Below are 21,305 nucleotides of genomic sequence, written 5' to 3'. Positions count from 1 at the left end.
GCCCATATATGCTCTCATCCTAGCTCTACTTTTCCTCCAAAGCACTTATTACAATTTGTAATTCTGTGTTTAGTTTGCGATTTAAAGAAAGCATTTAATATTTGCTTACACCACTAGCTTGGAAGACACCTGAGAATGGGTCATGTTCACCACTCAGGCCCTAGCCTCCTGAACAGAGCCTGGCCCACAGTAGGTGCTCGGTGCATAGTTCTAGAACCAATGAAGGGGGGAGGCTGATTGCTGGGGAGCAGGTTTGCCGCACAGTCTTGAGATGGAAATGACTGCTGAACACTTACTATGGGCCTGCCACTGTGCTTGGCAAGTTCAGTACTCAGGAAATTATCAGGAAATGCCTGCTGTAATGAGTCACTTTTTGATCTGAATGATGAAGCCAGAATGTTTTGGATTTGAGATTTTCATTTCTTTCTGCAGCCTAAGGAGTCCCCTCTTCATTTAGCTGTTATCAACAACCACATCACAGTGGTAAACAGCTTATTAAGTGCCCAGCATGATACTGACATCTTAAATCAGGTAAGCCAAGCAAGTCAGAACCTGGAGAGCCTCTTTTCTTGTATTTCACCGCATGTGTGTTTAGGGGTAGTTTTGCTCAAGTTCAAGGAGCTCTAAAATTTCCTGGGATGAATGTACATATTCTTTCTATCCCTTTCCCCCCTTTGTAACCCCTATTCCCATTTGCATAGAAATACTTTGTCTTTTTCAAATACACACAACTGGGGTTCCGTCACTTCATTCATTTAACAGGCCCAGCACTTCTGATAAACAGTAGCTCAGAGGTAAATTGCCAGAGGCTTTTAAAATCAAAAGCCACTCCCCCAATGTGAAATGTTGTAATGGGGAGGGGAGCCCTTCCCAGCAAGAAGGAAGCTTTGTTTCTATATTGTAGATAGTAAGTGTCTTCTTTTTGCCCAAAGGCAAAATCTTGCAATAAAAAAATCACCATGAATTCAGTCCACTGGAGCAGAATCAAATGCCTCGTAAGAGGAATTCATCACTGTCTGGAAATGGAAATGCTGAGATGGAAGAATAAAGCAGATGGGGTGGGCACCACCTGAATGAGGGCCTGCTTTCTGGCTAAGGCTGCTCCTCCCAGCAACTGTTGGGAGGGAATGGAAAGAGAAAGTGTTGGAGAGGAGCCCTTACAGAGTCCTGAGGACAGATGAGACCTCTGGACTCCTCCTGCCTTTCTGGCCGCAGGGTACAGACGCCTCAGCTGACCCTCCAGGTGGGCCACAGCCAGGTGTGGGTGTGCCTTCCTAACCCTCTGTGTGGGCCTCAGTTCTCATCTGGGGAAACAGCACAGCTCAGATCTCTGCAGTCTCCTCCTGTGAGGTCTTCTGTACCCCGAGCTGGAGACTTATCTCCTCTTCTGTCCCTTCTTTCCCCAGGGACCTTCCTCCTTCCCCCATCTTTTACTGTCCCAAAAGCTAGGAGGAAGAAAAAGCCCTCTTGGTATTAAATATACTTAGGCGTTCAACTATGTTGATGCCCCCAGCCTTTCCTAATGGGCGGACTCTTTGCTACAGACACAGGCAGAACTCAGGTGGGATTTTGGTTTCACCAGAACTGGCTAAATCCATTCCAGAGAAGGAGGGTATGTTAGGCTACTATCCAGTTATAGAACTAGACTTGATCGTTTCAACCTTTTTTTAGACCAATGTATAAACATAAGAAAACATAAATAACCTAAAAAAATGATAATTTGCTTGTAATCCCCCTAAAGAAAGAGAATTTTTGTTAACATTTTGGTGCATTTACTGCTTTTCTAGACTTAGAGCAGCATTATGACAATGAGATTTTATTGGCGTTTGACGTGTTACACTTGTGTCTCTCTATTCCATGTTGGTATACTTTAACAAGTTGCTCAGTGTTAAGTGTGTCTTCTTTTGATGAGACCCCTGAGGGCACATTGCCACCCAAAAGTGGGTCTTTAATAAATGCTTTTTGATATTAATTATGACAACACCTCATGTGAGTCGGCCCTGTGCTCTGGTGGGAAGAGTATTGGGCTAGGTGCTATTGCCTGGCTGTGTGACCTTGGGGAAGTTGCTTTTCCTCTCTGGTTTAGGGGTTGGACTAGATCATAACCAGTGTTCTTTTTGTCATAATATTTTAGAAAGATCTTTACTTTGGGTGGGAGGTTAAGATGGTGATTTTTTTTGTGATTTCATACATTTCTTTGAAACACTCTCATCCTCTTGATAGGAAAATGATTATTCCAGAAAGAAATTAGAAGTCTTGCACTTCTTTATACATTATAATGTTGGAAATTTACAAAATAGAGAGAAAAGCATAGAGAAGGTAATAAAAATAACCTCTAATCCGTCCATCTAGATATTATTCTTAATATCACTGATGTATTTTCTTCTACACACACGTATGCGCACACGTGCTTGAAAGGTCTGACAATTAACTTTGAGAACTCATGCTAGAAAAAGTGCTACATACCTCATTGCTGAATATCACTACGGTTACCTTCGAAGTACTCTCCTTGGGAAGCTATGCACTGGCGCCAACGCCTAGTCCACATTTCAAAGCAATTTTGGAACTCTTTTTCTGGAATGGCCTTCAGAGCTGTTGGCGTATTACCCTTGATGTCCTGAATGTCATCAAAATGTCTTCCTTTCAATATTTCCTTTATCTTCAGATAAAGAAAGAGGTAACTGGGGGCCAGATCAGGTGAGTAGGGAGGGTGTTCCAGTACAGTTACTTGTTTACTGGCTAAAAACTCCCTCACAGACAGTGTTGTGTGAGCTGGTGCATTGTCATGATGCAAGAGCCATGAATTGTGGGCGAAAAGTTCAGGTCATCTAACTTTTTCATGCAGCCTTTTCAGCACTTCTAAATGGTAAACTCGGTTAACTGTTTGTCCAGTTGGTACACATTCATAATGAATAATCGCTCTGATATCAAAAAGGGTTAGCAACATCGCTGCAACAAGTTCTCGAACTTAACTGTCATACTTTGTATATTTCTATGTAAATTGAGCTTGCTAAATATAGTGTTTTCTGAGGCTTTTACTGTTAAATAAGTATGTTTTCACTTTAAAAAATAATCTTTGAAACCACTTTTTATTGTGGCTAAATACACATAAAAATGTACATTTTTAACCATTTGTAAATATACAGTGCAGGGGCACTAAGTACATTCACATTGGAGTGCATCTGTCACATCCATCCATCTTCAGAATTTTTTTGTCTTCCCAAAATGAACTCTGTACTCATTAAACAATAACTCCCCATTCCCTCCTCCCCCAGGCCCTGGCAACCACCGTCCTACTTTCTGTCTCTATGAACTTGACTACTCTAGGTGCCTCAGAGTGAACTCATTTTTCAAAAATCATTTTTCATGGTCGCCTTCTGTTCTAATATGTGGAAATGCCATAATTCCTCTAATGACTCTCCTTGTTAAACATATAACTTCCTTTCAGTTTTTCACTGTCATAAATAATACGGCCATGTATGTCCCCTGTACCTACTTAAAAATATGTCATCTTACCTATTTTCACTTCTGCCTGTATAGGACACTTCTGTTTCCCCTTTTTCTTTTTACTATGCAAGTTTTTTTCTCTTCTTAACATGTTTAGATAACATTTTTGCAATTTCTCATGGCAGAGGCAGCAAACTCCTTTCCATGTAGCTGCTGATCTTGGAAATGTGGAAATGGTGGCAACTCTGCTAAAGGCAGGCTGTGACCTGAAGGTTGTTGATAAGGTAATTTCATGGGTTTTACTCTGTTCGGCTGAGATGGTTCCTCCACACCCCCAGTCTCTGCTGGCTTTAAGCCTGGAGTAGCAGCTTTAGCTTAGCCTTTGTGAAATCAACATAAACTAGAGAAACCTTGTGTCTTGATAGTCAGTAAAACATCCCAATTTTGATTGAGATAGGTCGGCAAGAATTTTTACTCTGAACCATAAAGTATGTATTTTTAACATTCAAATTATTTATTAATTTTGTGAAAAGATTATAGATTCACATGGTCCAAAAATAAAAAGCAATATATAATTAGTAAAGGTATAACAGTAGAAATTTCCCAGTCAACTCTGTCTGTTTGTCTAGTTTCCATACTAACCTTGTCATATGTACGTATCCATTATTGTACATTTCTCTGTTCTCCAGAGTTTTTTTATGCATGCACAAACAAACATGGACATATTATAGTCTTCTTCCATTCCTCTGTCCTTTTTACACAGTGGTGATATAACTCTATATATTGTTCTGCATTTATAATAGCTTTTACCCTTTAACAATATAAAGTAGACATCATCCCATATCAGTACTTGGAGAGATTCTTCATTCTTTTTTTATACAGCAGCATAACAGACTGTGGTATGAGCATACCATAAGTTGTTTAGCTAGTCCTCAACTGATGGGCATTTAAATTGTTCCTAAGCTTTTATTATTATAAACAGAACTACAATGAATAAACGTACACATGTGTAAACTTGTTTTTTATTTTTAAAAGTTTTTAAATTGTAAAATACACATAGCATAAAATTTAGCCTCTTAACTATTTTTAAGTGTGCAGTTCAATAGTGTTAAGTATATTCATACTTTTATGCAACTAATCTCCCGAACTTTTTCATGAACAATAACTACCCACTTCTTTCTCCACACTTCTAGCCCCTGGCTGCCGCCATTCTACTTTCTGTCTCTAGGCACCTCATATAAGTGAAATCATACGGTAATTGCCCTTTTGTGAGTGGCTTGTTTCACTTAGCTTAATGTCCTCAAGGTTTATCCATGTTGCACGTGTCAGAATTTCATTCAGTTTTAAGGTTCAATGATATCCATTGTATGTGCAAACCACATTTTATCCTTTTATCTGGGCGTGGACATTTGGGTTGCTTTGACCTTTTGGCTGTTAAATCGACTCGTTTGATGCTGAGGAGGGCTCAGCCACTGGAGGGTTGTAGGATGACTGTTGAGTTCCAGCTTTACAGAAAGGTGTAAATGCAGGAGACTGCTGTGTGTGGCAGCCCTGTTAGGTGCCACACACATGCCATCTTATTTCAATCCTCACATCTCCTCTGTGAGGTGGACAGAATAATCCCAGCTTTCAAGACAAGATCTGAGAGATTTTAATGACAGTAGGGATTCCACCAGTTGTGGCTCGTTAACTTCCGTTAACATTTAGCATTCATATTAACATTTAGCATTAGTATTTTCTGTGCTTTCTTTTTGTACTTCATTGTACTTTTTCATTAATACTTAACATCTCCAAGGCAGTCTTGTGGGTAGAGAATCTACAGCATTGGGTAGGGACTCCAAGTTAGGCCCCCTGGTGGCGGTGGACTGGATATTCCACTAAACACTTGCAATGCTACAACTTGAGTTGGTCTTCAGAACAAAAGCTCACAGTTCACTGAACCTCACAATTTGATTTTTCCTGATTTCCCATCTCTTCCTTTCTCTTTCTCTCAGAATCTGGCACATAGTTAGCACCCAATACGCATTTAATTAATGAATAAAAACTACCTTTTCTATCTGCTTCCACAATTTTTACCAAAGATAAGTAACTGTTTCTAAGACCAAATTAAGGTCTGGATAGGAAAAGGGAGCCAAAGTTTGGCATATATTTGTCTTTTCCAGAAACCTTTTCTCGTCACAAGGCTTCCACCTTCAGTGGCATAAGTATTTGGATTTTCACTCCACATGCACTCCTGGGGAAGGTTTTCTATGAGTCTTGAAAACCCTGGCTGCCTTCCCCAAATAGGCTAATTATGGTGATTCAAATGGCTTTACAAGCCAGATTTTAGACAGTGTACAATTAGAGACTTGCTAAATGCCTACAAAATGTAGTTCTTCTTAATTTCATTACTGCCTCTTTTGATTAGAAACTGGTTACTTTCAGACCTAATTTTGAGGTTCACCTGGATCTTAATGCCTGGACTAACAGCCAAATCATTTGGGTTGGTGGGAATTACAAATAGTCAGCCATGTGAGAAAATTATTGGGATTCCCTAAGCATAGAAACATGGGTTCCTAAGATTGCAACTTCTGGGCTTATTTCTGACCATTCAATTTAATTAGCTTCAGGATCCTTGAGCAAATTTTTCATGAGTCGTTTTCAAAGCAGTGAGAACCACCATCTTTTGCTCAGGAAAACAGATGTATAAATATATAGATTGTGCACTGCATAAAATTTAGGGGATAAAAATCTAACAGGCACTGCTTGCAAAGCTGGCTTTGAGCTATAATTCTTCTTGACAAAGGTGTGCCTTTTGTAATTTGTATAAGGTACCCTATGGGCTCAGGCCACTCATGCCCTAAATTATGTCCAGAACTGCCCTACAATTCTATTTGGTTAAGATTCCAACCCCTCACCCTTGGTTAAAGGCAATATGATATAATAGAAAGAAAAAGTTTTAGCTAGGATTCCAGCAAGCTGAATTCTGTACTACTGTATTAATTTTTGCTCCAAAAGACGCATTAGGGTTTATGTTCAGGGGACGTCATCCTGAAAAATCATGCTAGGGGTTATTTTCCAGTTAGGTCTTATTTTCAGGGAAACATGGTATGAATTAGAAATGTTGTCATGATTGATATTATTCTTAATAAGATCCACCCCTTTGCTGTCCTATTACTCCACCCTCCTCAATACATGCTTTCTACTTGCTGGTCTAAAGTAGCTGTTCAAGCTCCTGCCATCACATCAACATTTCACTCAGGAGGAGAATGACATTCCTCCTCTTTTTAAAGATACTTCCCAGAAGTTGCATGTGCTGCTTCCATTTACATACTGTTGGCCAGAATTTAGGTCACAGACCTAAGTGCAAGGGAGGCTGGGACATGTTCGGGGTGGCCAGATGCCTGGCTAAAGCCAGGAGTTTTCTTCCTATAAAAGAAAAAGCTATTGAGGAGAGGGAGCCTGGGACCTTAACTAAAGCCTCTACCACAATTGGAGTCAGCCTTCAGAGGAGAAAAATGTATGATCATGTTATTTATTTGTTGAGGACTTTCCAGTGCAATGAGCCAGAGAGACTCCTGGAGGTACTGGAAAAATGTTTCAGTTCTCATTGACAGAGCAAGTGTAAAACATCAGCTGTTGATTGTAGGTCCCTCAGCCCAAACTCTTTTCCATCTCTTGGACAATTACCATGTGCCATGTACTGCCCTAAGGGCATTACATGCATTATCACATTTACCCCTCACAACTACACCGTGGGGTAGTTATTGAGATGGAGAAAAAGCTAAGGGACTGGCCCAAGGTCACCCTGCAAAGAAGCAGGGGGATTAGGATTTGAACCCAGGCCTTGTTCCAAAGCTGGAGTTCCTAACCACGAGGCCTATCACCTGCCACTTCATTTTACCTTTCAGCATGGGAGGACGGCCCTGGCTGTGGCCCCCAGGAGAAAACACAGCCTTGTTGTGGACATGCTCATCAAAGCAGAGAGATATTATGCCTGGAGAGAGGTAAGAAGGACGAGTCCATTAAAGATGCATTTGCTGGTGTGACATTTCCTTAGCCAAGGTGTCCCACTGTTTTCTTTGAGGGTGAGTAAATATCACCAGCAAGTTGAGTCAGAAGCATATAATGGAATGTAACACTGTAAGATCCCCCACATTCCAAACTACTCAAAGTATATATTTTTTTATTAGTTTCAGGTATATAAAACATAGTGATTAGATATTTATATGCCTCACAAAGTGATAACCCCCATAAGTCTATTACCCATTGACACCGTACATAGTTATTACAATATTATTGACTATATTCCTTATGCTGTACTTTATATCCCCCTATTTTTTAATTATAATGGATATTCAGTATTATTTTATATTAGTTTCAGGTATACAGCATAGTGGTCAGACATTTACATAACCTATGAAATGACACGCCACCATATGTCTAACACCCATCTGATACTATACATAGTTTTTACAATATCGACTATATTCCCCATACTGTAGTTTTATATCCCTGTGACTATTTTGTAACTACCAATTTGTACTTCTTATCCCCTCACCTTTCTCACTCAGCTTCCCAAACCCTTCTTCCATCTGGAAACCATCAGTTTGTTCTCTGCATCTATGAGTACTCAAGATTTTTATTCAAGATATTCGAGTCTATCTTGAATGACAAAAAAAGAGAGCCAATGACAGACAACATTGAAAACAGTCTTGATTAGTACCTTACCAATTATATCTGGAAAAAAAAAAGTATGGTGTGAAATAAGACAGTAAGCAGAAAATGTCTGAAATCATCTGTAATGCAGAGTCTCAGCTCCCACTCCCTGCACAAGAACGCAGGGTATGGTGAGGCCAGAAAGGAACAACAACGGAGCCATAGATAGGGGAGTCATACAACTATATTCTCTATGGCGGCTGGTCGAGACACAAAAGCAAACATCCGCCACACCCCAATGAGGGGTCCCCCTGTACCCCAGTCTCACTAGCGGCCGGGCAAGACACAGAAAGCAGGATCCGCAATCCGCCGTCTGCGTTTACTAACCCCACTTGCTAGCTGCAGTCTGCACTTGCTAGTGTAGCCTCGGTAGTTATATTAGTGGCTAATGGCTAACTGGTAACAGCTGACGGCCAGCTAGTCACAGCTGATGGCCATCTACTACCCGAGCCAGCACCTTTCCATGTGAGGCCGAGAGCCTGGAAACTGCTCTCTGGGACTCTGCCCCTACATCATCTAACACTGTTACTTTCAATTTAGAAACACGGTGAGAGCATCAGGGACCCAATGACCAACTTTCCTCTGACATTTAAGCAAGATCACTGTCAGGAGACTCGGCGTATTCGCAGTCTCCTCTGGAACCTGACTTACCGTCAGCTGAAGGCCAACGAGTGGCAGAGACTGGCCCATTTGTGGAACTTTACAGATGACCAGATCAGAGCCATTGAGGAGCAGTGGTCAGGTGAGCATGGCCAGAGGATGTGGGCAGGAGGCATTCAGCGCTAGGAATAGCATTCCTTCCTGGTGCCACACCTTCCAAGCAGGGCCAGGGATACAGACTTGGGGCTCTCTGTTGGAGGATTCCAAGCCATGGAATCATTTTAGCCAGACTCCAGCTATCAGAATTAGTGAGGTCAGATCAGCTGGAGTCCTTAGCTTTGCTTTTTTGTGATTGACCAAAACCTAGGAAATAATAGAAAGTTTGGCATTAAACGAATTAGCTTTAAAAACAAAGAAGCAAACACTTATCTTGGCACAACTTTCTATTCGGAGCATTTTCCATACAAGGATATTATGAGATGTGAATGAATCCCATGCTTAAGGGCTGATTTGCATTATTGATTGCTGGGGATTATAGATACAGAACCACAGCCTGTGAGCACGTGCTACCTTATGCCACATAAATTGTGGCACTTTTTATTGCTAATTCTAAGGATATATTTTCATGTGAAAAAAGTGGAAGATAATGCATTGAAAACTTTGAATATTGACTATCATTTCTGAGATTTCTTTGTTATTTCTCCTTTGTCGCTAATTAGCTATACATCTATGAAATCTTTAGGAAAGTTGTCCTCTGGAAATCTCTCTTGACCTAAAGAAGTGATTTGGAAATACACTGTACCTTCAGAGTATTGCTATCAGGATAAGGGGGATTTTAAATTGTTTCAGTCCAACGCTACGGAGTGCCTAGAATGTGTTCAGCTCTGCCAGGTGAGGGGTCCATCAGCTTTGTAAGTCGTGGTGCAGGTTTGATGGAGTTTATCCTGCAGTTGGCACGATAACAGTAACATTCACAATCCAGTTATATCGTGACCACTGTAAGGGCACCAGGGAGTTTGAGGGCTTTTGAGCAAAGGAGTGACATGTTGATGATGGTATTTAAGAAAAATTAGTTTGGCAAGGGCAAAATTAGGAGGATTCACCTAGGAGTACATGCTTTATGCGTGCAGTTTGCTCTCCCTGAAACACCTTCCCCTCCAACAGGCTTCCTCCCAGGAGCTCGGCCGCCTCCTGGCGTCTGTCTGCTCCCACATACAGGATAGAGCTAGGAGCCTGGCCCTTCTCTGTAACTGTGAACTCTTGCCGGGAGTGACAGTGGCCTCCTGGCTTCATATTCCAGCATTTCCCCCAGTACTTCTCAGGGGTCAGATAGCCAGTGAGTATGTGCCCAGTATTCCCTGGCCTGGGGGATGCAGACTTCCATTAGAAATTGGGGTGGCAGGATGGTCCATGTTGGCTGCTCAGACTATGGGTAACGGACAGCAGCAGCTGGGAGCTTGTTAGACATGAAGAGCCTCACCCCAGGCCGACTGAATCAGAATCTGCGCCTTAACAAGATCACCAGGTGAAAGACGCAGTTTAAGTTTGCGTTTGAAAAGCTCCGTGTCTCATTAAGACTGTTTCTTACCGCTGGGCAGGGATGAATCTTTTGTCTGCTCCTTGGGGCTGTGTCAAGCACAGTAGGTGCATGGCAAGTGCTGGAGTGAACCCAAACTCTGGTCACCCTACAGAAGCACCTGTCCGGGGAACTGCGTGGAGGGCTTTCAGCCACGGGGCCTTTTATCTAACAGTCACCAGAAGAGGAGTGAATTTGCAACCACAGTCACAGAGCAAATTCAGTTAGCATTGAGATCACAATAATACAGAGGCATCATCAGCATGCGTGTTTGGCCCGTGACCTTTTGTGCACCGCACAGGAGAGGGACGCTTCCGTGAACACAGCCTCAGGGCTCTGCTCATCTGGCTGCATGGGACCCTCATGACGCAGGACGTGCTGGAGAAGCACCTGTACGAAGAGCTGGTACGCGCAGGTTTCCCCGAACTCGCCGGTGAGTTATAGTCCTTCATAAACAGAAACTCCTGCTCCCTTAAAATGTTAGGGGACAGTCGACAGAAATAACCCTGCGCTCAACAGCAGCTGTCCCAACTTGGCGTGAGCTGGGCCTCATTCAGAATATACAGCTTCTCCTTTGGTGAGTGACTCAGTCAATACTGGTCCCATTTTTTCAGCCCTGTGGTTCTGTGTCATCCTCTACTGGGAATTTGAAAAAGTACAGGAGTGTTTTTGTTTCTGTGTCTGTGTGGGCGGGGGAGATGGTGGGAGGAGGACAGGAATGCTGCACCATGTCGTCAGGTTCCAGCATAGTTCTCCACAACCAAGAACTGTCTTGCTCCAAATGCCATCTTGCCCGTTGGGATACGTTGTAATTTCGTGTATTTGAAAATGTTATCTCGAGGTTGAGAGAAAAGAGCAGATACGCTATTACTTTGCCCACTGAGATTACTGCTAAAAATCACTCTGCCAAAGATCATATTGTCAGGAAGATGCTTTGAAAACTTATCAGTAAATTAGGTGGCGTTATAACTTGCATGTAATAATAACCAGCAAAATAAGAGAAACATCTGCCATTATCCTCATGATGAAGCTTTACCTGAAGCTGAGAACGTAAGTGCATGAAGCAGACTGCTGGTCCAATATTCAGATTCCAGCAGTGGTGGGTATAAGGAACAGTGCTTGGATGATGCCTGCCTCCTGTGGCACTATCCTCATAGCATTGGGCTTGTCCCTCAACTTGAGGTTTGTTCCTGTGAAAGCATAGCCGTGAGAACTCCCAGGGGAGACTCAAAGCGGTCCTCCGAAGTGGTGAGGGCACGTGCTTTGGGCCTCTATCTGCACTCCTGCACACTGACACGCTGTGCAATCTCCACAAGTTCTATAACTCATTGTGCCAGTGTTCTCATTTATTAACTAGAAAGGTCTCTACATCAAAGGGCTGTGGTGGGATTAAGTAATAGTGCCTGGCACATAGCAAGTGCTTAATAATAAATGTTAGCTAGTAATAATAAATGTGTGCTATTTTTTCCAGAAAAGATCCATCAATTCAGAAGCGAAACTGACTCAAAGCCCAAGAAATGTGCAGTTTCATAAATGTCTAGAGAAATTGTATTTAAATGATTTTCCACTCAGCATTCAGTCCTTTTAAATTCAGTCCTTTAATGCCATAAAGTTCCTCAAGGATTGATTTTCCTTTCAACTCTGAAGATGGTGGTGACAGGATCCTGTAACTGATGAAAAAATAGTATTCTTTTCCAACCACTGAAAAGCCAGAAATTTTTTTTGTTTTTGCTTAAGGTTAAGTTGTATGTGACTTTCCCATTTCTGTCATTTGATGCAACGTATATGAGAGCATAATCTAGGAGGATTTTGTACATCATGTTTTAAAAATATCTGATGGTGGGAGCAGCATCATGGCATATAGGGAAATCAAGGGTTTTAGGATAGATGGTTTCAAATCATGTTTCTTGCCACTTATTAGCTGGTGAGCCTTTCGACATTCTAATGAATCTTCAATTTCCTTTTCTATAAAATGGAAGAAATGTCTACCTCTTCATAACATTTTGGTAAGGATGAAGGGAGACTGCCTGTGAAGTACATAACCTCATGCCCGCAGTATTGAAATCATTAACTGTTATTTCTCTTCTAAGAGAAATTGGCTTTGGAAATTTATAGTCACTGTTGGTTTTAAATAACACATTATGTGTAATATGTTACTTAGAAAGGACCAGAAGTATATATAACAATATTTTATTTATCTCTTGGTGATTTAGTTACAGGCGATTTTTATTTTCTTTGTACTTTTTTGTTACTTTACAATTTTTTTTCACGATGAACATGTATTTTTGAAATCGGAGAAAGTTATTAAATAAGTATGTAATCAAGTACCAATTTATATCAGCTTATATGCACCTATTCATTATACTTTAATGCTCTCCATTCTGAAATTTTGACTCTACGTCTGTAAGACCAGAAATAAAATCATGAGCAATTTCAGTCCAGTTATTCAATCATGAATTTACAGTTCCACATCTTTGGCTCACTTAATGTCATGAATGTTTAAAACAGGTAATATATTCATATGATTCTCAAAAGTTTTTAACAAAGGTATTCAGTGAAGTCTTGTCTCCATCTGTTCTTCAATATGACCCGTTTTCACTGACCTTGCTACTCCTCTTCCCCTCCCCCAAAATCTGGGTAACCTCTTTATATAAAAAGAAATATGAATACATACTCTTATTGCATAAAGTGTTTTAATTGTTGAATTTAAGTTAACAGGCTGATACCATTTACTTGATGCTTTAGAAAATATACCATTTCCAGAGCTTAGATAAAGCTTAGAAAGATACTTACAATATTCTTAATTAGTTTTCACGATAGTCACTTCAGTTTGTCCACACTTATGGCTTGCATACTGAAAACCATTCCTAATTGTAATCTACGTTCTTCAAAAAGCAGAGCCTGAGGCCAGAGTTTATGTGCCACTGCTTTTTTTGTCAGGGGTGCAAATCCAAGGAAGCAGGAGTAAACGAAAGGGGGAGTGATATGGGAAGGAGAGCCAAGACCAGGATGAATGACCAAATTGGCCACCACTTGGTATCAAGCACAACTGATTATTTGACCTCGAGGGTACTCTCTTCTGAGAGATGAGAGGCAGATGGCTAGTGCATCTCAGGACAATTCATACAGGGAACAAAGGAAGAATAGATCTGTTTACCACAATGGGGTGCTAATTCCGGGCTGCATGAGTGGACTCCAGGGGGTGCCTGCTTTCTCTTATGACTGAGGGAAGCCCTGGGCAGGAGCCTGCCATCTGTACAGGCAGCAGGACGTGAGGTGCTGGGTTGTGCTTGTTGAAACCCATGAGGAGCCGTTTGCCACAGTGGTAGATGGGCCAGAACCCAGAGCAAGTGTTGTATAAGAAGGACCTAATACTCTTTAAGATAGGGCCAGATACTTCTAATAATTCAGAAAAGTGTTGGTTTGACCCTATAGAAAATGAGATATTTGCCTATCTCACATTTATTCTCTGACGTCCTGTTCATAATGTAAGGCAGTAAGAAAAACGATTTCCTATAATACAGTGAGAGCTTCGAGCTAGATCACATTCAAATTGGAAGAGGCTTCAGGTAAAGTCCATTCACTTCTGTTAAAGATATGGAAATATAGGCCTAAACAGATTCTTCAGATTCTATTCGTTTTTGTGACTCACAAGTACTTTGTGAAATAGGTAGGATAGGTAGATCTCATTGTTTCACAGATGAGGATCCTGAGATTTATTTACATTGTCTGGCCAAGGATAACCCAGTAAGCCAGCAATAAAACGGTGAGAAGTCTGGTCTTATTCTCCTGGGTCAGTGTTGCCCACGTGGTTTCTTCCTATTGGCCAGCCACTGAAAAGTGTGTACTCAGGCTTGGAGTATTTGCTAAGTTGTCCAGGGCTACACCACCACAGGATACTATTTGGATGTTCAGAGAGAACAATATGGGTCCAAAACTGTACAGTTTTTTAAAAGACAAGCAAGAATATCAGAAATAGGATCATCCTAATAGCAAATTTCCTTTGGATGTTTCTGTAACTGCTCTTGTGATAGTAGATTTTTTCCCCTTTTACCATTAAAAACTATTGATAGGTAATGGCCATTTCCCCCTATTTTTAATTCTTAGATTACTAGAAAAATGAAGACAAATATACTATAGTCATAAATAAGTCATTATTACTCTTGGTCTATCTTTTTAACTTAAAAGTAAAAACATCTTCGTTTCTGTTAGTCTTAATAGTTTTTAAAATGAACTCTCTTAAAGTCTAATTGGTAACATTAGAAATGATTTAGCCTTTCGGAATAATGTAGAGAAAAACAGGATTTATATACTTTGATGATATAATCAGCTACAGGCTGAAATTATTAAAAAATAAAAGTCCAGTTTCTTTTTTAATTTAAAAAAGTTTTACTTAATTGCTTAAATTAAAAAAATTACATTAAAATAATCCTACATATAGTTACAAAGGATTGTATGGCTTCAAAAAAGTCTCTTATAATTTTGAAAAGATGAACATGATGTATCCATGATGTTCTGAAAATATGGAAAATTTAAAAACTAAAGCCTTTTAACCTTTGGTAAAACCAGAGGAATTAAAAGATCTTAATATGAACATATTCATTTTAGTCAACCACTTTTATAGAATGAATGTTTGTGGGAGACTGGGTGTGAGCTGATCTGGTTCCGAGAGATCTGGAAGCCGAGGTAGTATTTTCTGGATGAATGGTGCGGGGATATTTTGCTGCAACAGCTTGAGGAATGGTTTGCTGAAAAGATAAAAATATGATTTAATAATCTCATAAAATTAAACATATTAAATATCATTTCATCATCTATAATTTAACAAACATTGGTTAAGCATCAGTGGATATAAGCGATGAATTGGGTGAAGTAGCCATTAAAACAAACAAGGTGTGGTCCTTTTCCATAAGGACCCTGATGGATGTGCTCAGTACCCACAATTTATATCAGACTGATGTGCTCAGTACCCACAATTTATATCAGACTGATGTGCTCAGTACCCACAATTTATATCAGACATGTATTCCAGAGGAGCACAAAAAGAGCCATGAGAGTATTCATTCCTCAAGGAGGACACATATGGACGCAAGCTTGTAATGTGTATGGAGGCTAAGCATAGAAAGGGACTGGGTGGTGTTTGGAAGAAGGGTGTGCCCCAACCCCTCCCCTCCTCTCACACTATCCAACTTCTTCCTCCTTCTATCTGACTGTTAATACGTGGAGTCCAATACATGTATTAACAAACATGTGGGAAGCCCTGAAGAATCCAGCCTGGTCCCTGCTTCAAACTAGAGTAAAGCTGGTTCCCTCATATTTCACCTGGTTCACCTGGGAGCTGACTAACCTTTTATGGTCACACATGAGGTCTTCCCAGTGGTCTGGCACTCCCTTAAAATGGACCACAACTTTCTAAACAAAGAAATAACTAGATGCTGAGGACACCTGTTGAGGGAAGGACACGCACACTACCTCCAAGCTCAGAGGGACACTTTGGACATGAACACAAGCATTCAAGTGAGAGCACATCTGCCTTCATCTATGCATGTAATATGTACAAGTTCACATTATGTACAGAAGTACATGTTACATCTATACATATGTATGATATGTACAAGTGTAAGGCTTTCCTGTATCGTACACGATACAGCTTCTTAGCAGGCAGCAGTGGGGTGTTACCTAGGTAAGTTCTCGGTCCCTGTCACTGACTAGCATATGTAGATTCCGATTAGGGCCTTCCACATAGAAAAGTCATCTTTAGAATACCTGAAGTAAAATTATATATATTTGACCAAAACATTCACTATGTATTTCAGAAGCTCTACGAGACAGCTGTGCAGGTCTTCATTTCAGGTTAGGCTTTAAGAGTAAGAGTCCCTCTTTAAATAAATGGAAAATTAACCTCCTTAAAGTATTTTATATAAATATTCCTTTGTATATAAATAACTGGGTAATCATTACAAATGGAGATCTTGCAACTAGTACATCTGAGTTGCTAACCACCTAATCTGACCCTGTCAAAAGAGCTGTTTCTCCTTGAGGGGGATGGGCAAGAGAAAGTGTAGCAACAGATTCCCGTGTGACCTGAAAAATCTGGCAGAGAATGAAGTAGCTCTAGGAACAAGCAATTATCCAGCAGATGGGGCTCAAGTGTCAGAGATCTGATTACTGCTTTATTAGTAATAACTTTCTGGTAGTTCTAGAGCTTGATTCCTGGGAAAAATGAAAAATTCTTTAGAGGACTGCCATTGTGTTTGTCACATAATCCAAATGAGGTAATAATGAAAGCAGTTTATGGGTATATAATTCACGGCCAGTTACTGGAGCAGTACTGCGCATGCTGAATAAGCAAAGGGCAGTTTGGGAGACAAATATCAGAAACGGGTTGCAAGTCTTTAGTTCCTTAATTTTTCTTGTGTAAAATACGAATTTCTGTTGTTAGCCCCCAAACAAAAGGTTGTCTAAATTAAAAATAAACACATGTGCTCTCTTCATCTTACAAGCGGACATCTCTCTCTATCTCTTTATATACATCAGAAGTGCTGATAAAAATAGAAATGAGTTCATCTCATTTTTGATATCTCATCTATTTAAAAATATATAGAGAAGTCATCTAAGGGCTTTCAGAGTCTGTCCAATTTATGAAGGCTAAAGTAATCCTCCATCCTCCATGTCCTCTGTCTGGACTTGGTGCCTGTATCTCAATCTTCCACCTCACTGTGGTCATACTTTGAGGCTAAATTTAAACAATCGATCCAGCTTCTCTCTCTCTCTCTCTCTCTCTCTCTCTCTCTCTCTCTCTCTCTCTCTCTCTTTCCCCTCCACCCCCTCTCTCTCATAAGGTGGACTTTATTCGGGACCATCACGATAGGTATAGGGACCACTGCAGTAAAATTTTTCAGTGGGGGAGAGACATGGGCCAGTGGGAATTACAGCCAAGTATCAGGGTGGGGACGAGTGGATGGGAAATTACTATGAGGAAAGATCAGGGGTAAGGATGATTCTGGCTAAATTGACCTAACAGGATGCTTTGCTAAAGACAGGTCCAAGTGATCGGACATCGCTGGGGGGTGGGAGACAGAGGATGAGGAAGATGATCAGATATTGAGGGTGATCAGGTTCAAGGGTGGAAGGTTCTGGTTAAAGTGAATTAGCAGGGTTCTTGCTAAAAGTGGGTTTTACAAGGAAGTGCACAGATGGGCCTAGAAGTTTCGGGAGCCTCGCTAACATTTGAATCTTTGTCAGAGTTCAGTCAACACTGAAAGAAGTCACAACAAGAAGTGCTGTAACCACAGCCTAAAAGTTCAACAGAAGACATAGTTGGTGTGGTGTTCTACATTTAAACCATAAAATTCCAAATGGTAAAGTTAACATGATCAGAAAACAAATTATCCTCACATTTTCCTGCATACTTTGGGTAAGACTAGCATTTGTGGCTTCCATAACAAAGCAGTGACAACCTTGGACAAAGTCACTGGAAGCCAGTATTCCCTGGGTCAAGATGGACGATGTGGTAATATGGGAAAGGATATAAGCAGCATTAACTAAGTGGTACTAGGGATCGGCAGACATCAGAAAATCTGCTTTTTTATACAAATAGGTTCTGAAGAGACTGAGTGTTGCAAGTAATAACAGTTTTGCTACGTTTATCTTAACAGTGGGAGAAATTAGCCAGGAATGGCACCTTTCACAGTAAAAAATACAAAGAGATGATGCCTGGACACTACATAGAATCTTTGTTTGCATTTATTGGACAATCAACCAATCAATCCAGCTTCTCTTGATTTAATCTAGTAACCAGAAAGAAAAGGATTTAAAATCACCCATATGTCTTTTTTACTAATACTTTGACATACGAAGTAGGCAGCAATGTTGTCTAATATTGAGAATTTATATAGAGGGCATTCTCTTTTAAAATCAATCCTTGTTTCTCTTTAGGGATATATTCTTGTAACTTTAAAAATTATACTTTTTGAGATAATTGTTGATTACGTGCAGTTGTAAGAAATAATAGCGGTACCCCTGGACCCTTCTCTAGTAATTTCTATTAAGTTAAATTTGCTTATGATTTTATAGCTTACAAAGTGCCTTTATACATCTCATTTAATTTTCACATCATCTCATTGAATCTTGAATTCTGACAATAAACCCTAGGAGCTAAGCACTCTTAACACTCCCATTTTACAGGGAGGCTCAAATATTTTACTTCTTTTTTTATACGATCACAAAGGCAGTAAGTTTCAAAATTGGGGTACTAACTTAGGCTTTTTTGTTTATTTTTGCTTAAATTCCACACACTTTCCTTTTTATCACATGAATTTCTTGCAATCTGAATTTTTTTCTAAACTAGAAATATGCTAATTATTATACTGAAAAAGGGGAAGTAGACTAAAAAGTGCAAAAATTAAAAACTATAAAAGTAGGGAAGTGTTTTTTTGTAATCATAATCAAAGCTCTACTACATGAAGAGCTAGTTAATGAGTAAACAGTTTTTGTATCTTTTTTAAATTTAGGAGAAATCATTTATATATTTTACCCTTCTGGCCACCAACACACTGGATTACTTTTTGTATTTGATAATTTTTACATTGTTGAGAAGAAACAATGTTTCTGAAATTAATTTCCTAATGGAGGAAAGGCAGATTTATAACAGGTGTGATAATATAATGTAAGTATATCAAGACTGTAACAGTAAAAGGCAAAATAAGAACCAGTCATCATGAATGTTGATCTTCCTCTCAACATGTCATTTAAGTGTTCATTAGTCTATAAACTCTAAGGAAAAAGATTTTTTTAACAAAAGGTCAGTAAATGTGGACTCACCACTGTGACTGGATGATGTTTTTCCACAACAACTGAGCTCATAGGAGGAGAAACTCCCATAATAGCTAAACTGCTACTAATTCTGTTTTTTGCAGCAAAATCACATCTCCCTGTGATCCGGGCTGTAATTGTTCTTCCAGCTTTCTGTTGTGCAGATGTTACAACCCTGGGCACATACTGAACAAAAGCAAAGAAGTATCCAGTTGATAGAAAATCCATGGCAAAATTTATAGTACTTTTGGTTCTGTAATTTATGAAGAAAATACATAGGCATTTAAAATAATTGTATGTTCAACCAACTTTAACATGGAAAAATTAAAAACTTAAAACCAAACACCCCAAAACATCCCTTTAACGGTGGTATACTGTCTATTTTATAGGACTTCATGAACTTTTTATTTTGCAATAATTATATAATCATAGGAAGTTACAAAGACAGTATACAGAGGCCTTGTGTATTTGCCCAGTTTCTGGAAATGATTACATTTTACATAATTATAGTATAATTATATTAAAACCAGGAAACTGACATTGGTGTAATGCCTGGCTATAGATCTGTCACTTTATCACATGTGTGCATTCCTGTAACTATCATGGCAATCAAGAGATAGAGCTCTTCCACCACCATAAAGATTTCCCTTATGCTACCCTTTAGTCACACCTATCTCCCTTGCCCTACCATCCCTAACCCTTGGCAACCACTCATCTGTTTTATGAACTCTTTTGATCTTTATGCATAAATTAATATTATCATTACACATGTGTTTTTGTGTTCCGCCTTTCTTATCGCTTTGTTAATATACTTTTTTCCATGAATAGAAACCTGCTATAATTTCTGAAAGGTTTTTAATACCGACGAACTATAGTTTATCTAATTGTCTCAGTTCCTTTCCTAATATATATCCAATTTTTGTAAAAAAAACGATTCCCCTTTTCTTTTGAGTTATTTCTGTAGAATGTTGCAAAATGGGATGATCAGATCAAAGGGTAATGGCAGCTATTACAGCTTTTGTTGCTTAGTGCTGGACAATACTCCAGAAAAATTATATTTATATCAAGAAAAACATATGTGTACTCATCCCCCCACCCTGTGTCAACGAATTATATTAGCTGGGCAAAAATGAAAAGGAATAAGAAAAAAGGGAAATGACATTAAAAATCCCAATATTTGTATCTTAATATTTGAAATGGAGACAACACAGATTATTGGTTCAGAGCTCTGAAGCCAGATTGTCAAAAGTCTGAATTCTAATTCTGTTACTAATTGTGTCCACAGGCAAGTTACTCACTCTCTGTAAGCCTCAAATTCCTCATTTATAAAACGGGAAAGCAGCACCAACTGCCTAATGATACCTCTTTCATTTTCCATTTATAGGAAAAGGAAAGTTAGATGAGAAACTTTACTAAATAGCTTAAAAATCCAATTAAAATTCCTTAATTATTCCAAATGGAGTAAGAAAAAGTAAAGTGCCATCTATTGTTCAACCTTGTGAATGGCAATAGACTGGAGTGGCAAAAAAATGTATACACATGACCTGTATTCATCTTTTGTTATAGGTATATAGTGAGTATTACAATTTTAATACAATTTTTTCCTTTCTTAAAATGTGTGTAGATTTCGTTTGGCACCCTCTGTATTTGCTTGTATGACTGCCTAATGTATTTCTTTTTGCTACTTTTTTTGTTATACCTAATTTATTTTTTGAAAAATATTTCCCACTATGAAATTTTGATATTTTATTTCACATACTGAAGATGTGTGCAGAAAGGAGAGAGTTTTACAGATGAAGATATCATTTCACTACAATGGTAATTCTCTTTTCTCCAGTTATTTGTTTCCCAAATCTCTGTAGATCACCTTCTGCACACACCTCCCTTTAGCTACTGGAAATAGTGAGGAAGATTGGGAAAAGTTCTGAATGGTCACAGGCAGCCTCTGTGATTAAAATGGAAAGACAACAAGGCCTGGATCACAAATCTCTCTTCTCTTCCTGTTCCTAACAATGATAGCTTCGCGCTAGGTTAGTTATCCAACTAATGTATTTGTTCCTACTTTTGTTATATAGTTCTTTTTAAAAACTAGATAACATGTTCAGGCGAATCTGAATATTGTAATTATATAAGGAAGGAAGGAAGAAAACCAGCATTTCACTTACTGATT

At 39.4% G+C, this 21,305-nt stretch overlaps 2 protein-coding genes across 11 annotated transcripts in view; one reads left to right on the top strand and one right to left on the bottom strand.

Annotated features, from left to right (window-relative positions):
- The window catches only part of ANKDD1B (ankyrin repeat and death domain containing 1B), a gene marked incomplete at both ends in the record, with an annotated part of 44,471 nt that extends 32,617 nt beyond the window's left edge, over positions 1–11,854 (top strand). Inside the window, 6 exon segments of the mRNA XM_081053572.1 lie at positions 433–531; positions 3,633–3,731; positions 7,338–7,433; positions 8,686–8,887; positions 10,623–10,754; positions 11,793–11,854. Of these exon segments, the coding sequence (XP_080909698.1) occupies positions 433–531; positions 3,633–3,731; positions 7,338–7,433; positions 8,686–8,887; positions 10,623–10,754; positions 11,793–11,854 (690 nt within the window).
- A 642-nt stretch (positions 11,855–12,496) lies between these two features.
- Positions 12,497–21,305, bottom strand: part of POC5 (POC5 centriolar protein) — a 29,657-nt gene continuing 20,848 nt past the window's right edge. For all 10 annotated transcript variants that reach the window (XM_081054627.1, XM_081054631.1, XM_081054625.1 and 7 more), the window contains 2 exons: positions 19,145–19,321; positions 12,497–15,069 (listed from right to left, as the gene is read on the bottom strand). In XM_081054627.1, the coding sequence (XP_080910753.1) occupies positions 14,926–15,069; positions 19,145–19,321 (321 nt within the window). In that variant the 3' untranslated portion in view covers positions 12,497–14,925. The remainder of the gene's footprint in view (positions 15,070–19,144; positions 19,322–21,305) is intronic.

Source organism: Rhinolophus hipposideros (assembly GCF_964194185.1).
Source record: "Rhinolophus hipposideros genome assembly, chromosome: 7".
NCBI classification, from domain to species: domain Eukaryota; kingdom Metazoa; phylum Chordata; class Mammalia; order Chiroptera; family Rhinolophidae; genus Rhinolophus; species Rhinolophus hipposideros.
Note: the sequence above shows the minus strand (reverse complement) of the source record. Positions and strands in the feature narration are given on the sequence as shown.